Source organism: Xiphophorus maculatus, chromosome 18 (assembly GCF_002775205.1).
Source record: "Xiphophorus maculatus strain JP 163 A chromosome 18, X_maculatus-5.0-male, whole genome shotgun sequence".
NCBI lineage: Eukaryota > Metazoa > Chordata > Actinopteri > Cyprinodontiformes > Poeciliidae > Xiphophorus > Xiphophorus maculatus.
The window spans coordinates 13,571,479-13,590,260 of NC_036460.1; the positions used below are offsets into that span (position 1 = coordinate 13,571,479).

General features: G+C 39.6%; 1 protein-coding gene across 1 annotated transcript; it reads left to right on the forward strand.

Moving 5' to 3' along the window:
- Nucleotides 1-4,110: 4,110 nt before the first annotated feature.
- tsku (tsukushi, small leucine rich proteoglycan) lies at nt 4,111-14,208 on the forward strand. Its single transcript, XM_005808921.2, has 3 exons — nt 4,111-4,354; nt 9,665-9,976; nt 11,195-14,208. The coding sequence occupies exons 2-3, from the start codon at nt 9,671-9,673 to the stop codon at nt 11,933-11,935; spliced, it is 1,047 nt and encodes a 348-aa protein (XP_005808978.1). The 5' UTR covers nt 4,111-4,354; nt 9,665-9,670; the 3' UTR covers nt 11,936-14,208.
- Nucleotides 14,209-18,782: the final 4,574 nt, after the last annotated feature.

Below are 18,782 nucleotides of genomic sequence, written 5' to 3' on the forward strand. Positions count from 1 at the left end.
CAGGTAATCAAATTAGAATATCACATTAGACTAATCAAAAGTGGATGTTTTAAGTACAAATGTGAGGCTTCTAAAAAGTATGTTAATTTCTATCCTTTCAGTACTTGGTAGGGCCTCCTCATGCTTACATTACTGCATCTGTCTGTCTGTCTGTCTGTCCGTCCGTCCGTCTATCTATCTATGAATACTCAATTCTGGGTTTTGACCGAAATAACAAGACTGCAGATATAAATGGTCAAAATGAGTTCATCCACAGGGTTTTCAGACTCTCCTTTGTGATCTGGGCAGGACTCAGAGTAGAACAGCTACTTCTCCACATTGAGAGGAGCCAGTTGACGTGGCTCCAGCTTTTGGTAAGGATGCCTCCTCCAAGTTGCCACCCTCAGGTGTTCTGGAAATACCCCACCAGGAGCAGACCTAAAGGGGGATCCAGGACCTGCTAGAGGAGCTATGTTTCTCAGCAGGTATGGAAACAACTTGGCATTCCTCAGGAGGACCTGGTCCAAGCAGCTGAAGAGAGGGAAGTCAAAGGCTTCTCTACTTTGGCTGCTGACCTTACCGTCTATTAGAGTAAGCAGAAGACAATGAATGGATGGATGAAAAAAAACTACATTTATACTCAAAATTTAATCGGGGAGTGATTTATGACCCTAATCAATTGATTTTAATTTCCGGTCCCCCATCCACCCCTCCCCCACATCCGGTGTCAAATTACCCCCCCCCCCCCACACACACACACCTGTTACGACATCTGTTATTCCTACACCTTCTGACCTCTAGGAATTTGAATTGACCAATAGAAGCAGAGATGAGGGGTTCGGCCTTTAGTGTTTCTGCTATAAGTAATGTCGGAAAAATCAAGCACTCTAGTTGTAACAGTTGTTCAAGAACTTTAAAATGAATGGAACTAAACGAGTTCATTCTGCTGTTGAGAAAAATGGACCTACCTCCTCTCCATCATCTGATACGGATTCGAAGTTACCTAGCCCGAAGACATTCGCTAAAATGATGAGGTTAACCCCACTAACGAATAAATACTTGCTTGCTGAACAAGAACCTGCTATTGTATATGAGATCCTAATAGCAGTGAAACCAGATTTGGGCCCTGTGATGGATAAACCTGCAAGCTCACCTTCATCGCCTGATGCATTTGCCTCAAACACTGCGGATAAAAGAGAAATAGCGACAGGCGGAACATCTCTTCTATGTGAGACCCCAATATCCATCTATGACAACTCAAAGCTTGGAATGGATGCCCCCAAGAAATCGACATTTTATTTATGTCGTGTGCAGAGCCCAGTACTTGGATCCCTCAAGGCAGACTGGTCTTTAAAACCTCATGGTCTATGGGGGTCATGGGGTTATGTTTTCCGTTATGAGACCGGAGAGCTTTACCTGTACCAGCTGCACAAGGATGAGGAACTTTCACCGATAACGAATACACGCAGCCTCACCTATAATGACTGGGCAGTGCTAAGGCTCGCAATTCCTCGTGCCAATGAAGATATGAAATTGGCCTTAGAGCGAAATACAAGAGAAGATGAGTCTGACCCTCGATCTGCAAAGAAAACCAGAAGACAGTGTTTCCCGACCGATACTGAAATTGGAAAGGGAGAAATTCTCTTCAGCGCAGTGTGGGAATCGAAAACTACTGAATCCGGGCACTGGTCCTTAAGGGCAAGCAGACGGAGGGGGGGGAGCAGGAATTCCCCAGACCTGTTTGTGTTGGGGGCTTTCAATGTGGAGTGTGGTGTATTCAGAACCATGCTGGCTCTCCCATTTGAGGCCTGGTCTGAGAAAATGACGGAATTCGGGGATCGGATTTCTGAACGCTGCTGGTTCGATATTTTATCAGTAAAGAAAACTCTGACATTTTCTGTCCAGCCATCCTCTTCTGGGCCGTCCCTCTTCTGAGGACCCGCCCCTCTACCCTATATGTTGAGAGGGCTGCGGGGACTTCTGACACCAAACCTTTAGAATGGAAGAAGTAAGGAGCTATGGACTACGGGGATCAAACTGGGGCGAGCCCAGTTTTTCGACAGAGACCATCTTCACTCCTCCGTCTCCTGGAAGCTACTACATGGATCCATATTATCCACCTTCTCCTGTTTTGTACTCTTCCTCATCAGCATCATCTCCTGAACTCTCTCCTTCAAGTTTTCTGATACCGAGTACCATTACCTGAAGAGGGTATCCTTCCAGCAGCAGCAGCAGCAGCAGAGGTCTCCAGAAAGCCTGCACCGGCTGCAGAGGATTCTGGAGAACCCGCTACCAGCTAAAATTTAAGCAAAATTTAAAATTTAAGTGATGAAGGAAATCACAAACTCATAGTCAGCACTGACTAATCGTGCTACCATAAATAAAGCAGTTAAACTCTAGGTTTTCTGTAGAGGTATGTGTTCAGTCTTACGGGTGCGCACACACACACACACACATACAAACACACACCGGACAGATGGCAGGAGCCCTTTCCTGCGCAGTTCCTGAGAGTTGAAACTCTCCCGCGCAGATTCTGAGAGCTGATAATCGATGACAGTTTGAAAATTTGTTTTCCGGAGACACAGAGTTTCCTTGCATGCCATGTGTGTTGACCCATAGGTCATGAGAGCCACCCTGAAGACCTGTCCCGCAACAGGTGAGGCCTGTCCCGTATTCTGTTTTAAAACCGGACACACAAATGCACTGACCATCACAGTTATCGATCCTTCGCCTGAGGTCGTGGGAGACATCAGAGACATAGAGCTTCCTTGCATGCCATGTATGTTGACCCATAGGTCATGGGAGTCTTCCTGACAGGTGATACCTGTCCCGTATTCTGTTTTAAAGCCGGACACACACGCACAAACACAAATGGCTTAGTGAGAAAAACCGGAGGTAACTACAACATTCTATTTAAATATACTATATCGTATATTATTCTCGATTATCTAACACTTATTGTTTTTCATACCTTAATTGTATTATTTTTAAAACTCATAGAGGTCTGAAGGTGTGGAATAACAGTTGGCGTAACAGATGGCGGGGGTTGGGGGGGTGGGGGCAGGTTGACACCGGATGTGGTTGAGGGGTGGATGGGGGACCGGAAATTAAAATCAATTAATGATTATGGTCATAAATCACTTCCCGATTAAATTTTGACAGAAGGGTGCCTATTTAGTTTTTTGATGAATACTCTTTACAATCCTTATTTGCTCACAGCATTGCGCAAAAGCAATGCTGTAAAAATTGCTTTTGATATAACAAATAGGGTGCAAGAAACCCTCTGGTGGTTTCATTAAATTAACATTTGTGAGAACTGTACTTCTGATCAAAGAAATGCACTAAACTACATTAAAATCTCCTCCATCCCTGGAGAAAATTTTATAAAAAGAGTCCCTGGACTTTTTGTTTATTATCAAGATGCATAAACACAAGAATATTTCTGAATTTGAGGCTTTTACTCTTAAAGAGTGTGCAGTGATAACACAGGACCGCTAGTAGTTGTTGCCTGACTATGTTCACTGGGTACTATGAGTAATGTTTGCTGTAGCCATAACCATAACTATTATTTTGTAGTCTGTAGAGTAGTCATAACAGTTACAGAGCATTTCAAAGCAAGTATAGGCTGATTTTGTGTGAGCTTAAGAATTAGAATTAACGAGAAGGCAGCGCAGCCACGGATAAAGTCTGTTTCCGTTCACATTATTTCTTATCACTTCAATCAGAGAAGTTAACTTGAGGGGAAAATAAAATAAACTGCCGTTTGGTTGCGCAACGCGTTTTTTTTTTCTGAGACATTTCCACAAGGGGGCGGAAGAAGGCAGCGACATCTCAAGAGCCCTGGACAAAGACAGGACGTTTTACGAGCTGAGCTTTAAAAGTAAAAAGACAGCGAAAGTTGAAAGGGAGTAAGAAATGGGACTGCTACTTACTACCAATTTTGGAAAAATATGTTGCATTAAGATTTCCCGGATTATAAACTACTTTCTTGAAGGTCATAACCTCACTGCAGAAACAAAACTCACTCTCCAAATCAAATTTCTTCAAGTTCATTTGTTTCAAATTGAATTCGAAACCTTTTAATTTGAAAATCCTTCTTCGGAAGTGCTGTCGTTTGGCCCTCCAGCTTGCTTTACAGTGAAATAAAAACCAAGCTAAGAGCAGGCAGGGCTTCGTGGGATGGGAACAGAGCAGTGCCTCCGAGAGTTTCCAGGTTGTGACAGTTTATTACAACCGAGAACACCCAGAGGAGAACCATTAGAGCCGATGAGGACCAGAAGAGAGACGAACGACCGCGACACGGGAGTGCTAATGGGAGCGGTGAAGTGAGAAGAGCCCAAGAGCGACGACTGTGTCAGGATCAAAAGACACCAAAGTAAGTTTTCCGAATAGAGTTTATGACGTTAGAAGTTGAGAAAAAGTGCCACCGTTTTTTGTTTTTTTTTTAATTATTATTTGGGGGGGGATTTAGCCCTGGAAGAGTGTGATAATTCTCCGCAGCTGTGAGAGCGTTGAGGTCTCGGAGGCAGGAACGCAGCGGAACTTCTGGTCAGATCAGATTTCACGTACCCCCCCCCTCCTCTCTTTGCTTCAGAAATCACCCCTGGTTGTACCGACTGGGCTGACCACGCTGAAATTATTGCATCACAGAAAAAAAAAAAAAAAAAAAAACAGACGAAGAAAGAGGGGAAAGTAAAACTTTTTTTTTTATCTGATTGAAGAGTTGTGATACACGCGCAGGGAGAGGACCGTGACAGCTATGGAGGGGGGCGGGGCTCACAGTAACTGTACCGAGAGGAGAAACATGTCTAGGATATGGTGGTTGGAGATGTTTCAGCTCCCACAGCTTTGCCACGTACGGGCTGCAGGAAATTTGATCTCCCGAGGTGCCAGCGCTCGTACCCGCCTCCCCTGTTAACGCACCGGGCCAGCGGCGGCGTGCTGGTTCACTGTGGGCTGATGCAGACACAGCTGCGGGAGTTTACTTACACTTAATTAGGCCCTAAACGAAACTTCAGATCTGACGTTTGGATGTAAAGAGTTTGCTTGTGGTTAGGACAACTGCTGGGATTACCACAGAGCAGCGTGGAAGTACAATTTTCGTTAATGATGAGACCAATGTTCCACAATTAAAACTGCTTTTAGCATGTGTTGACCCCGTGTCGTGAAGGGGGATATCTTTTTTTTTTTTTAATAATGAGACAATAGCAATTTCTTTGGGTTGTTTCGTAACAACGTGTATAAAATAAGTCAGTTTACTTATAGCAACTGAACAAAATAAAATGGAACTGTGCTCACATAAAGTAAAGCAAAATTTACTTTATTAGGCCTGTCATCATAACAAATTTTGCTTGATGATAAATTGTCCCAGCAATTATTGAGACCATTTTCAAGTAATGCTTTGATAATATACTGCAAGTTTCCCCTCTCAAAGACCAATAAACATTAATTTTGTACAGAACACTCCACACCGGAACTGGAAGATATTTTAAATATCCAAAGTAAAACACAGCAACCAAAAACTAATTAAACAGAAATAAAATCCACTTACAACTGAAGCCATAAATAAAATGAATTGTGATGTCTATAAACAAAATTGCCCTTCAAAAAATATTAATCATCACGTTGGAAATTATGAAGGTCATTTGAATTGATCAATTGCAATTACAACAGGCTTCCTTCCAGACAGACCTGCTGCCCTTGAACAGACTGCTTTACTACTAAATAACTCAACCAATTTATGAGCTGTCTTCATTACTTTAGTACTTTGTTGATTTTTTTTTTTCTTTTTTATTGTCTGTACAAGCAGGGACAAAGCTACTCTAGTAAACTGAATTTATGACATAATAAATATTTACCCTTCCATTTTAAACCATTTTCTGAGTTGGAAGAAAGGTACATTTTCATAAATCAGTTGATGGCTGCTTCAGAGAATGTTTTCTAGTTGGCACAGTTTTTTCTTTCTTGACTCTACAGTGGCGTTCAGCTTTCATCTATTTTTTCAAACTATACATGGTTTAAAAGCTACCTAGCATAAGGTAGCAGAGCAACAAATGCTAATAACCAGTTGGCATTTTGATTACAATAGCTGTACAGTACTTAAGGTCCTCATAGTGGCACTTAGACTTTTGAGGTCATCCTAACTTTGTCCTACTAAATGTTGTATCGTGTTATCCAGCTCTGCAGTGATAGTTGATCCAAAGATGCCCATCAAGCACTTCTCGCCATATATTACTCACCATCTTCATTGCTGTTGTTGGGCAATGTCTCTGGCAGTTATGTGGCTGAGTTAGCTATCGACCAACTGTTATGCAATCGTAGCGTTCCCGAGGCAGTGTGAAAGCCAACATGAAGATCACTGCTGCAGTTCCAGAAGGCCTGGCAGACCTTAAAGCCATTTGGTTTTTTTATGCTTGAACTTACTAGAACTAATGTGTACAACTTAGAAAGAATGTCAAATTTTGTAACCTTCAGGAAATTTTGTTTTAGTTTTAACCTTTTACATGTTGACTTTCTAGGAACTTTCAAGGTTTATGTATTGTTTCCCTTAAGGTTAACTTCAAGTCTCGCCGTAGCCATTAGAAAACCTTCAGGAAATGTGCCCTGCAGCTTTCCTGAAGGTTATCTCCACATTTCACCGTGTAACCATATGGGAACCTTCAGGGAATGTTCCTTAAAGGACCCATGAAATTTCTCAGTAAATTTAACAACTACCGTAACTTTTCACAGTTTTAATCTAAAAAGTTTCACTTTAAACACCAATAGCACAATATTAAAATTAATACTGCATCTCATTTTTATAAGACAGGATTGGTATAAAGTTTGAGTATGATGAGTCCCATTGCTTATGAGTTTGCAGAGAGCATTCATCTTTCAGGATGAGGCTTCCCATTCTTAATTGTTTCAAAACACTCGAGATCCGGGGAGTTAATTTAAAATCCCTGCCGTCTCCTCAGCTTCATGCATTCATTTGGGTTAAAGGGATTAGGGTGGCATCTTCTAATTACACACTCATCATGCCTTCAACTTGAAGATTAAATTGGGACGGAGCAGTCCCGGTGACACAGAGGATGCATCAGAGCGATGCAGATGGTTGATGAAGAAACCGAGCCCCGGTTAAGTGTTAAAGTAGGAGCAAATGAAAGAGTCAAACAGACGTCTGGGTTTGAAGCTCCTCTCTGCACCCTGCTCTAGATGGGCATTGGGTTCTTTATCTTTAACTATCACCACATTGTCACAGAATTAAAGGAGGCAGCTGATGGGGAATCTTTCGGCTATAGATAAGAGAAAACCCTTATCTGCATTTTCCCCTTGCGGGGGGGAAAATACTTTAAACACCACTAGCACAAATCTAACATTGCTGTGACTTCTGACACACTTAATAATCTGATGTAACTGATGATATACTTTAATTGTCAGATTACTACGCTGATAACTTCTAAACTTTGCATGTAGTTGTAAGCTGATCAGTTGAGATTTAAAACTAACTCTAACTTTAGGTAAAATGAATAAATAAAAGTTTTTAGGAGCCAACAGATGTTGCTTTGCTGCTTTTGCTTAAATAATAAAGCCACAAAGAGACTTGTGAAGGTGTCTGAGGGTGTGTTCGCACCCCTTTGCTGGTTTCCCACTTGGGGGGAGGGAGATAAGGCGTTGTTTCATCCTGTTGTTGCTCAAGGCTAATTGCACCAGTAGAATCTGGTCCTCTTGAAGGCAGTTTGAGTTTATGTGGGATTTACTGCTGAGGATTTGTGCGGGAACGCAAGGTGAGGAGAGTTCAACCTTTTCTCAGGGTGAAGGAGAATGAAGAAAATGGTACTGAAGTTCACCTTCCTTGAAGATCAGTGTAATTATTATGTTCAGGTATAGTACCGTAATAAATGCATTTACTCCCTTATACACTTTAATCTGTGTTTGCTATGCTTATGTTTCACATTATCAAATAGGTGACTGAAGCCAGAGTTACTCGGATAGCTTTGTTTCCCCTCAATATATACTTTTTGTAAAAACATTAGGGGATGCACCGATACTAAAATTCAGGCTGATATATATGATTTGACACCTTAGAAAAGAAAGCGAACATACAGCTTCAGTTAAACTCAACATAGTCCTGCACTGTCACATGACCAACCTCCTCCACTCCCCTTGTGGAAACAAATGGCCAAAACAGAAATAAATAGCAACTGTTAATATTAGTCTAGTTTTATTCATTGGATCAATATGTTAAGAAATTACTTAACATATTAGCTGCTAATATTAGCTGATACCGATGTTGGTGTCGTTATACCATGTATCCCTAGAAAACATAATTTCTTTGTCAAATATTACATTTATTTGTTTTGAAAAATTGAAGAGTGAGAAAATGAAACAACATTTTTGTCTCATTTTGCCACATATTCGGCTGTTTTTTACTTTCCTAGAGCTAATCCATTTCTGTTCGGTCAAACACTGCACCTGCAGTGACGCAAACTTTCATGTAGAGCACACCTCAACACGCTTTTCTCTTAGATAAGTGTCTGACTGAAGTTGTACATGTAATAAGCCTTTATGTGAGTCAAGGCGGGATGGAGATAAATGGTCCGACGCAAGGCTGCACAAAGGTGAACAGCCGGGATTAAAGGCAAGGCACTTAAAACCAGTCTGTACAGCGCAATGCTGATAAATGACCGGGGCGCCTTATGTAAGCTGAGGGAAGCGCACCTCACCTTTGACATATTTCTGATAACAATTGTAACCTGAGCGGCATTCATTTGTTTTGTTTTGGAAATGCTAAACAAGCCGTTACTCTACCGAGGAAGTGAAAGTGATTGTTTTGAAGATGGCGCACTTTAAGGCTTTTAGGACAAGAACAAGTAAAACTCCTGCAGTTTGCCCAGAGACAGTGCCGGGCTGGAGACGGAATGATAATTGCGACCTGGTCGCGCATGATTCAGTTAGATGCTGTAATGTAAATTCTCATGCAGCTGTGATGCAGTAGAACTGCGGAGCGTGTCTTTTAACGTGCGTTCTCTGCTGTATCACCACCCAGTTGACCTAAAAGTGACTGTGCGTATTTACATGTTACACAACTTGCAACCTCTGTCCAGTTTTATACTTGTGCGTGTGTTGGGGTGTGTGTGCAAAGGTTACTTAAGATGAGCTGGATGAGTGAGCTCTTTTCAGATGCTCTTCGAGCACCAGCAGGAGAAAGGTATGATCGTTTCCTTTAGTTATTCTTAGCATTTTTAAATTTCTATCTGTTTAATGTCATGTTTGTGCACTCAGCAGCATCGGATTTTTTTTTCTAGTTTTATGACAAAAGGAAAATTTACAATACCCTTAAATCTGAACTTTGTGCTCATTGTAGTGCGTAGACCTAGAATGTGCAAATGAACTCATTGATCAGAGAAATTAGGTCGCACCCGTTGGGAGGCGGATAAGGAGAAAAAGTGGGACTCCTCCATTTACACAAATAAAAGCTTTAAAAAATGTTTTTTAAACTTTACAAAAGCCTTGGTAATGGCATTTGTGGAACCCACAGAAAATCTAAAGTTACTGAACAGCTGTGCTTTGTTTGAACAAGCTGTTCTGATCTAATCGAAACTGCGCAGTTTTTTTAGTGAGTGATGATGTTTCTGGTATGAATAGCAGTGAGGCCATCTTCAAAAGGTCCCACATGTAATGTATTCTCTGTCTTTCTCTTCAGAGCATAATGGCACTGCTCTTGTGGGTCGGCCTGTCGCTGCTGCTGGCTGTCCAGTCCGGTGCGGTCAGGAACTGCCACCCCAGCTGTCACTGTGAGGTGGAAAGCTTTGGGCTCTTCGACAGCTTCAGCCTGACCAGGGTGGACTGTAGAGGCATGGGGCCCAGCGTCTCCATGCCCATTACCATCCCTTTGGACACCGCCCACCTGGACCTGTCGTCCAATGATATGGGCCCTCTCAGCGATGCCATGTTAGCCGGTCCAGGCTACACCACGCTAATTAGTTTGGACCTCAGCAGCAACAAAATTACTAAGGTTAGTGGTTCGACAAACTTCAGATTGTATTTATAGTAGTTACTCTATATAGCATACGTTTTGTTTAGTGTTTGAAATTTTAAAACTAAATTCTTGTTAATAGCAGCCTTTATTGATCAATAAATTAGACATTTTTAGCATTTTCAAAATTACAGAAAAAAGACTTAGTTTTTCTCACTAAATATTTTTATAGAGTACAAAAACTGAAAATGGGTTGATGCAGTCCCATGCTTCATAGTAATTTTTAGTACACAATGCAAGTGTTTTCAACTTTTCACACCGATTTTAAGAGAGACTGTGTTAACTGCTGTAGCTCTCTGTGTGAGTCATGTGACCTGCTCTGTGTGCTGCACTCAGACAGCAGTCTGTGTGAGGAGAGCAGCTGAAATGACAGCCATTAAATTTTATGATGTTTAAAGCATCAATTTAATAAAGAAGGAGTTTTAATTGCACACAAATGGAATTGCATCAAGAAATTTTACAAGCAGATTTATCAGTAAGAGAGCAAACATGCTAGTCTTGGCATATATTACAGTCAGAGGTAATTTTAAGTATTATTTTTTGGCTTTCTGTAATCTCCACCTCTTGAGTCTGGTTCTGCTGGAGATTTCCTCCTGTAGGAAGGAATTGGTTGCTCTTCATTGTAGCTACATGCTTGCTGGTGGAAAAACTCAATTCATTCTGATGGGCTTCCTTAGGTAATGTTTTACCTTCTGGGTTTAAATGGTCAGTATATGATATGATCTATGACCACATTGTACTATTCTATAAGTATGATAAAATTGGACTCCATGTTATTGGATCTGACTGTTGGATTGTAATTAAGTGAATAGGACATATTTGACCTAAATTTGGATTAATTCAATATAACTGATCCATTTGTGACATGAAGTGACTTGAGATTGCGTGCTATGAAGACTGTTATTATGACAGACATTCATGAGTAAATTTTAGTTGCCTGTCTTATTTAATGGAGTTTTTCTGCCACCTTGCAGTCGTTTTAACATCTTGTCACCTCTACATGCTGTTATGAAAAATGTTAATTATTATATAACCTACTTGAATCATACTTGAAATTGTAAATGGCAATTTAGATATTTAAAAAAGTCATCCATCTTGATCAAAAACACTGAAAAATATGAAAAAATATTTAGATGCAGGAACATTAGAAAAAAAATTTTCTCCATATTTATATCTGTCCTCTTGTGTGATTCTCAGGTTAGCCCTAGTGCGTTGTCCAAACTGCGATACCTGGAGAGTTTGGATCTGAGCTACAACAATCTGGAGAGTCTGTCTCCAAGCTGTTTCTCGGGCCTCCCTCTGGCCGAGGTGGACCTCAGTCACAACAGTTTCCAGGAGTTTGACATGGCTGTGTTCTCTGCTAAAGTGAACAGTGAACCTGTCAGCGTGGATCTGTCCCATAACAAGCTTGTGTCAGTCTCTGCCACCTTGCATGGAAGAGCTTTACATATTCAGAGTGTCAATTTGTCAGTGAACCAGCTGGTTAGCGTACCAAACATGGCGGGACTTCCGCTGCGGTACCTAAATCTGGACGCTAACCCAATTCTGAAAATCAAGAAGGGAGCCTTTGGTCAGCTGAAAGATTTGGTTTATTTGTCCGTCAGTGGCCTCGGTGAACTTCATGAAATTGAGCCGCATAGCTTCAGCGATCTCCAGAACCTGCAAGTTCTGGACCTATCGAATAACTCGAAACTTAAGAATCTAAGCCCTGCAGTCTTCTGTGGACTAGACTCTCTGCAGGAGCTCAACTTGTCTGGTTCTGGTGTGACTTATTTGCCAACTAACATGTTGAGCCACCTTCCCAGCATCAAGAGTATCACTCTTGGACAAAGCATCCACTGCTGGAGGATGCAAAAACAGGGACAGTTCCACCGACAGATGGGGCAAGTCCAGCATAACGAGGAGCTGCACTGTAACGTAGACGGCATTGTGTTGTGAGACCGGGCCTCAGGAAATGAACCACTCCCACGACTGCAGGACTGAGGCTCGTCTGCTCTGATATGTAAAACAGTCTGAGTCGCTCTCGCTCAGTTAAATCTGTTCTCTGGTGATACTGTGGATCATACCTTATCATTTTTATGTAGCTTTGAAAAACTCTGGACACTTTATAATCTTTGCTGTATTTTTAGCAGCGCAGGCCAACTTCTTTAGTGTTTTAATACATGTCACTTTTTAAACTCATAAAAAACTGCATCATGAATTAATTTTAACATGTTAGAATCATATCTTCCACTTCATTGGATTGTCTTAAGAGCTACTTGAACTTAGTCCTAATGTGGTATTTTCTTTAATATTGTACTTATACTAGTCAGAAATTGACAGACATTGTTGCCATATAACCACTAGGATACTCATAAGACTTTGAATGTCTGGATGAGGGGGACGATTTTGAACTTGATTAGACTTTTTTTTTTTTCTTAACAGTTTGTTTTTCTATATGCTGTGTTCAATTTACCTCGGATTTCAGAACTTAAATTATTTTTGTCACCATAATTTAGCTAGCCCATTCTAGCTAAATGCCAAAAACAGGTTGGCAATACAAAACATACAAACACATTTCTCTTTATTCTATGCATTTCAAAATAAAATAAGCACACAAATGCAAATTGTACACTGCTGGTAAAATATAAAACATCCACAGTGCAAATAAACCATTTTATTCCTGCTACTTTCAAAATATCTTCTGTTCCCAACGGCCATGTTGGGTCTGAATTTGGTATTTACAACTCAGAAATTCTGACATCCGAGGACAAATTGAATGCATCGTTTGATTGAAGTTACCACCAGACCTTAATATCTTATCTTGGTTTAGCTTAGCAGTTATTTAGCTTAATCATTCTGGTTGGTTTAATCTACAAAAGGTAATGTCTGAAAGGTTGCCCACTTTTCGTTTTACCCTGTTGAGCCTTAAAGCAGCAATGCACAGTGTTTTGGGATATATATTGTATGAACATTTTTAAAATTAAGAAGAAAAAAATCAGCTGTAGTGTTCTAGCCTTACAATGAACAATGTTGTTCCTGTACTGTGACCTGGACAAATTTAAAGAATCCGACTTACAGGTGTTACTCTGCTGGTTGAGGTTGATGTTTTGGTTCCCAATTATTCCAGTTTACATGCTGACCTGATAAACTACTAAACACCATATTGTAAGTCACTTTGGATGAATACCTTCCTCTAAATGAATGTATGTTATTGAATGTAATATAACAGTTGCAGTCTATTTCAAGACTTTAACTAACCTCTGCAGTAGGCATGATCAGCATCAGATCAGTTTGATAATCTTGTGTTAAGCTACTACAAAGCCTAGTATTTATGCGAAAAATTCAAACACAGATGTTACACAAGATAACTTGAATATTAATTTAACAAACACCCTCCAAATTCGTAATTTTCAAGTGCTGGTTTTGCAGGAGAAAATTGGGAACCAGCCCGTGAATATACTGCATCCTAATTAAATCCGTTTCCTCTCCAACAAATTAATCAATCAAATGATTCATTTTGATTTATGATTTATTTTAACTTTGACCAGAATTCAGTCCAATCTCAAAATTGAACAGGTTGCATGCTCAAAACTCTGGCACTTTCTCAAACATCCTGTTAAAATTTATTATTTCAAATTTTAGTGTTTTTTTTTATTATTGTAACACTTTAAACTGTGTAGCATTTATTTCAAGCCTCACAAGCAGCCTTTTATATTTTTCCCCAACAAATATTAAACTCTAGATTTAATGACCAAAATAATTTTTTGCTTTGTTTGAAGTCCATGTTCTCTGACCATTTCATTACTTGGCCACTGTTCTTATTGATCTTACCTTTTCTTTTTCCACTGAAATGGCACAGCAGGCGTAAACAAAGTCAGAACTAGTTGACCAAAAGTAAGCCTTGATTTACTTTCATGCTCTTTAGTGACCAAGTTTAGTTTCCCTGGACAAATTGGACCACTAACAGTTTATCACATTTTTTTGTATGCAAATTATTTTTGTTTTATGTGTTGATGCACATGTGTAAACTCGCCTTGATATTCCTTTTGCAAGAGGAGAATCAGTCTCAAGAACGGTTGTGGGGACTGGAATCGGCCTTCAAACTGTCCACTTTAATGAAAACGCTTTAGTTTAAAGAGCTATATTTGTATGAATGTAAGTAAATTGTACATAACCATATTAATATGTAAATCTTATATGTAATAAATTGACCCCTCTCACACTGTGAACTCAGTGACTCGTCTGATTCATATCCTGTGTGACGTCCAAACGGGCAACAATCGCTAGGCGACTTGACTGAGAAAAAAGAAATAAACACAAGCTAAAAATAAAACCACAGTTTGGAAAATGTGCTACTGTCTGCACTGAAGTCAACATTTTCCTGGAGTTCCAGCACTGTGTGATTTCGTGCCTGCAGAGGTTTGAATCACACCAGGGTGTGGTTCTCTCTGGGACACGGCAAGAAACTCAGATCTCAGCAGAGTTGTTTTAAATTGTGCTTAAAGAAATGCTGTAAAGCGTTATGAGACTTGAGGTTTTGCTGGTTATCATACTGGACTAAGCACGATGTCTTGGCAAAGTGATTGGGAAGAAGACCACCAGAGAAAACTGGGGGGGGAGTGGATATCAGACACAGCAGCTGACAGGCATCCTGTGTGTCCTTGGCAATGAGTACAGTGTTTGCTTTGTAAGGATGAGGAAATTTGTTCTTTTTCTTTCTTTTAAGCTCAGAATCTGCCAAAACAACAAGCTGATCCAAGGGAGTTTCAGCTATTTCATCAGAATGTAGGTGTACGTGTTGCATCCTGAAACTGGGGTTTCAGATTTTAAGCGTGTTGACAAAGGCTGAATCCTTGCAGTTTTCTTCACTATGTTCGACTGTAACTAAAATTCCCCTGTAGTCAGTGTAGGGCTGACAGAACGCCTTCAGAATACTGATCCTATGCGCAAAACACTTCCAGATGCTTGTGTGATTTTTTTTATTTTTATTTTTTATGTCTCGCTTGTAAAACAATAGCTTGTTTAAAGCCAAGGAACCAGAACCCAGCTGCATTTGGTACGGGATTGGTTTCTTTTAACACTAAAAGAATAAAGCTACATAGAGACCCTTTTTAGTTTACACTCCAATTTTCTCAAGGCAGTTGTTCCTCAGGTAAACTGCTTGCTACTCTATCATGTATTCTTTGCACATTTCATTCAACATTTCTTGTACGAGCTCCAACCTCACCTGACTCAGACTTATAGCACATAACAGACACTGACCAGATTTTTCTTCTCGCAAATCATTAAAAATGCTCATGGTAGTAGAATGATCTTCAGGCAAACGATTAATAAACTGTTTGGCCATGAAAATAAACAAGAAAGGAAGTTTTGGTGATCTACTTGACCAAATAACTTGACCAATGTAAATAACTTTGTCTGAGAATCTATGCATGACAGCTCAGTTACTTTTCCTCTCCTGAGTACCTCAGCAATGACGCTGATCTCACCCAACCAGAACTAAATATCACAAAAATCAGCTAAACTTATTAAATATAATACTATGTTTAGATCATCTGTTGCTACGATTTGTAAATTTCAGATGTTTTGGCTCTCACTAATTACTAACTGATGAATTTTCATACAATACAATTCTTGACATAAATCCATTCTATTCTCTGGATCTGAACAGAATTTGGTCTGGGGACTCACTTCCTTTTTAGCCTATCGTCCAGTAACCACCCCAAACAGTGACGCAATGCAAAACACAAACTGCAGGGGAGGTTTGGATAAAGATGCTAACATTTCTGGATGTTATATTGTACAAACACTTCAGTTGTTACCTCCTAAAACTTGACTGACATTAACACGGATCCTGTTTATCATATGATTTTCACTTTCCTATTTTTGATCAGTTCCTTTTTTCCATTTTTTCACATTTGCCATTTACACCTTTGCTCTGCATGGGCCAGTTTAGGCAACACAAATCCAGCAAGTTTTTGGATCGGATTGCTACAGGTAGAAGTCTTTCATGAAAGGTTCCTAGGTTTACACAACCATTACGTGCCTGAACTAATAAAAAATGAACTAGACAAGGAAATATTTTGTAATCAGGCTGGAGCATAAGTTCAAAAATATTTTTGATTCCACATGTTACGATGCGTAGCTCAAAAAACTTTTTTTTTTTTACAGTTCTTTCTTGGACAGTCTCCTTGTTAACTGAATAGTTCAAATCCAGTAAAGCTACCAAATGGCTGAAAGCATTCAAACTGCATGCATATATAATTTAATAGCACAATTTGAAAAGCTCATGCTCAAGGTAAGATTTTGCACACCTGAAATCAAAGCCAAAAGTAGCTGCTGTGAAAAATGCTGGACATTGTCATATAAATATTAAATGTGCTCAAATTAAGTAAACTTAATAATTATGTATGTTTTCAATTTTGCAAGGAACTTTTACTTAAAGTTTGCTGCTATTATAGATGTCAGTCTATTCATCAAAGCAAAGTAGGCAGATCAAAAACAAGAGGAGAAGTAAAAATGTTCCTTATAGATTCTTACAGAAATTTTGGCTTCAGAGGTTGCTAACAATGGCAGGGTTGTTTAATTAGGCCAAAGGAGGGGAGGAAGCTGCATTTCCCACAGGAGTAAAGGAACAGACATACCCAAACATGTTCTGTTACCTTGTCTTTCTTTTGTTTTCTCAAGGATCAAAGACTTTGGAACATAAAACTTGTCTTGATAGACAAAATCTGACACCCAGAAGATTCATTCATAAGATGTTATAAAAACATTATGAATGAAAGGTTGATTTCCTGACTGATTGCATATTTTTGGGGTTTTATGTGACAGACTAACAGAAAGTAGAAGGGAAGCCGAAACATGGTTTAATATATATATAAACTATTCACACATTATAACATTATCAAACAAACAGCATGAAGAACAAGAAACAGTGCAGACAGGTCAGAAATAATGTTATAGATAATCTTAAAGTAAGGTTATGTTACAAAACAATATCTCTGGTCTTGATGGTTTTGAAGAACTGCAGTCCTACCAAGACATGACCAACCGTGTTAGGCAAGGAAAACGTGAATAAGCGAAGCAGACAAGAAGCAAATCTAGAAAAGCTGCAAAAATCCACAACTCAGTCTGTCAACACACAATTATTAGTTGTGCACACCATAGATATGGAACATTATAGAAGAGTGTCAAAAATAAAAACAATGTTAAAAAATAACCTTCAAGGAGTCCCGTTTGCTTTTTGCCACAAGCCTGAACAGATCAAATGAGGCGCACATGGAAGTTGTATATATGTATGCAAAATACTGTGAGTTGTGGAAAATTAACAAATCAGCCTGAACATATGATGATCATCATAAGACATGGTGGTGTCAACGTCATGCTGTGGGCTGCTTTTCTTTATCACTGAGTGTCATCAGGTAGATATTAGATTAACCTAATCGTGGCAAAGCCCAATAGAAAATCTGGACTGGAGTGGAAGTTCACCTTTCAGAAGGTTTATGGAGCAGATTTACAAAGTAATAACTTAAATGAAGCATAATCATGGTATCAAAGCTTAGCCAAAGTCAAATTCAAGAAAGAACAATGCAACAAGAAAGTTGCTCCAAACATGTAAAACTGGTAATCCTCTGTAATCACAAAAAAATTATTCTACTTGTTTCGAGGGGGTTCAATGCAAAAGCATGCCACTCTGCATTTGAGCATGGATTTGCTGCAGTGCAGCAAATGTGAGCACAGAACTTGAAAGGTAATGGATTGCTTTTATGTGGTGACCCAGTAGTAAGATGTGATTAATTCAAAGTTGAGGGAAGCTTTGGGTTGTGTTGTAATTTGTCCAGATAAGTAGAACCTGGGTGTCTTTATTAAACACATCGTTCCTGCTTGAGCAGATATCAGACAAATGTATTGTGACTTCCTGAAAAGATCCTCTGGAGAAACCAGCCATTTGAGAAGCTAATTCATTTTCATTCAATCCTGAGCTCCAACTGCCACTGAAACTGTGCAGTCGTAGCTTTTTTCTGCTAAATACAACACAATGAAGGAAACAAGTTAAAATGTTGTGTTCTTGCTTTAAATGTCCCTTTGCTCGAACTCAGTGAACTGCAGGGCAGCACAGAGGTTTTGTTTGTCAGAAAAACAATCCGTCAGGTCAGATTGTTATGGAGCACAAAGATCCAATTGTTTTCTCTGAGCCACTGTTGCCTTCAAAGTTTGTATTTCCGTAGAAAATGACCAGTTTGGCTTTTATAGCTGCCGCAGTCTTGGTGTAAAACTGACTTCTACACCAGAAGCAATGTTTTTTTTTTTTAAACTATTCAATGCAGAAATGTTTTTGTCATTCATATGCTAACAAGAAGTATTTGGCATTGTGTGAACAAGAAATGCTGTTAGCAAACACTAGAGGAACAAAAATGATTAGTGTTAAAGGATGAAAGGAATATTTGGCAGAAACATTAATCCATTCATCCATAGGCTAGAGCTGCTTCTTCTTGTATTGCTTAGAGCAGATGCAACCTGGACAGGTTGCCACTCACTGGGCAACAGACACATAAGACAAAACAGCCATACACACACACACGCCCACACCCCTGCACACACATACACTCACAACTAAGATATGCGAAAATGCCTTAAAATAGATCATTATGTCAGCTTGATGTCTGGCCATGTGTTGACATTGTCCCACTGCAAATATCTCACTATTTCCAGTGAGAAGATGAATTTGTAAACTCTTCCTTCACAGTTCCTGTTCATTTAAACATTTAAATTAGTCATCTGATTGTCAGAAAGGCTCAATTTA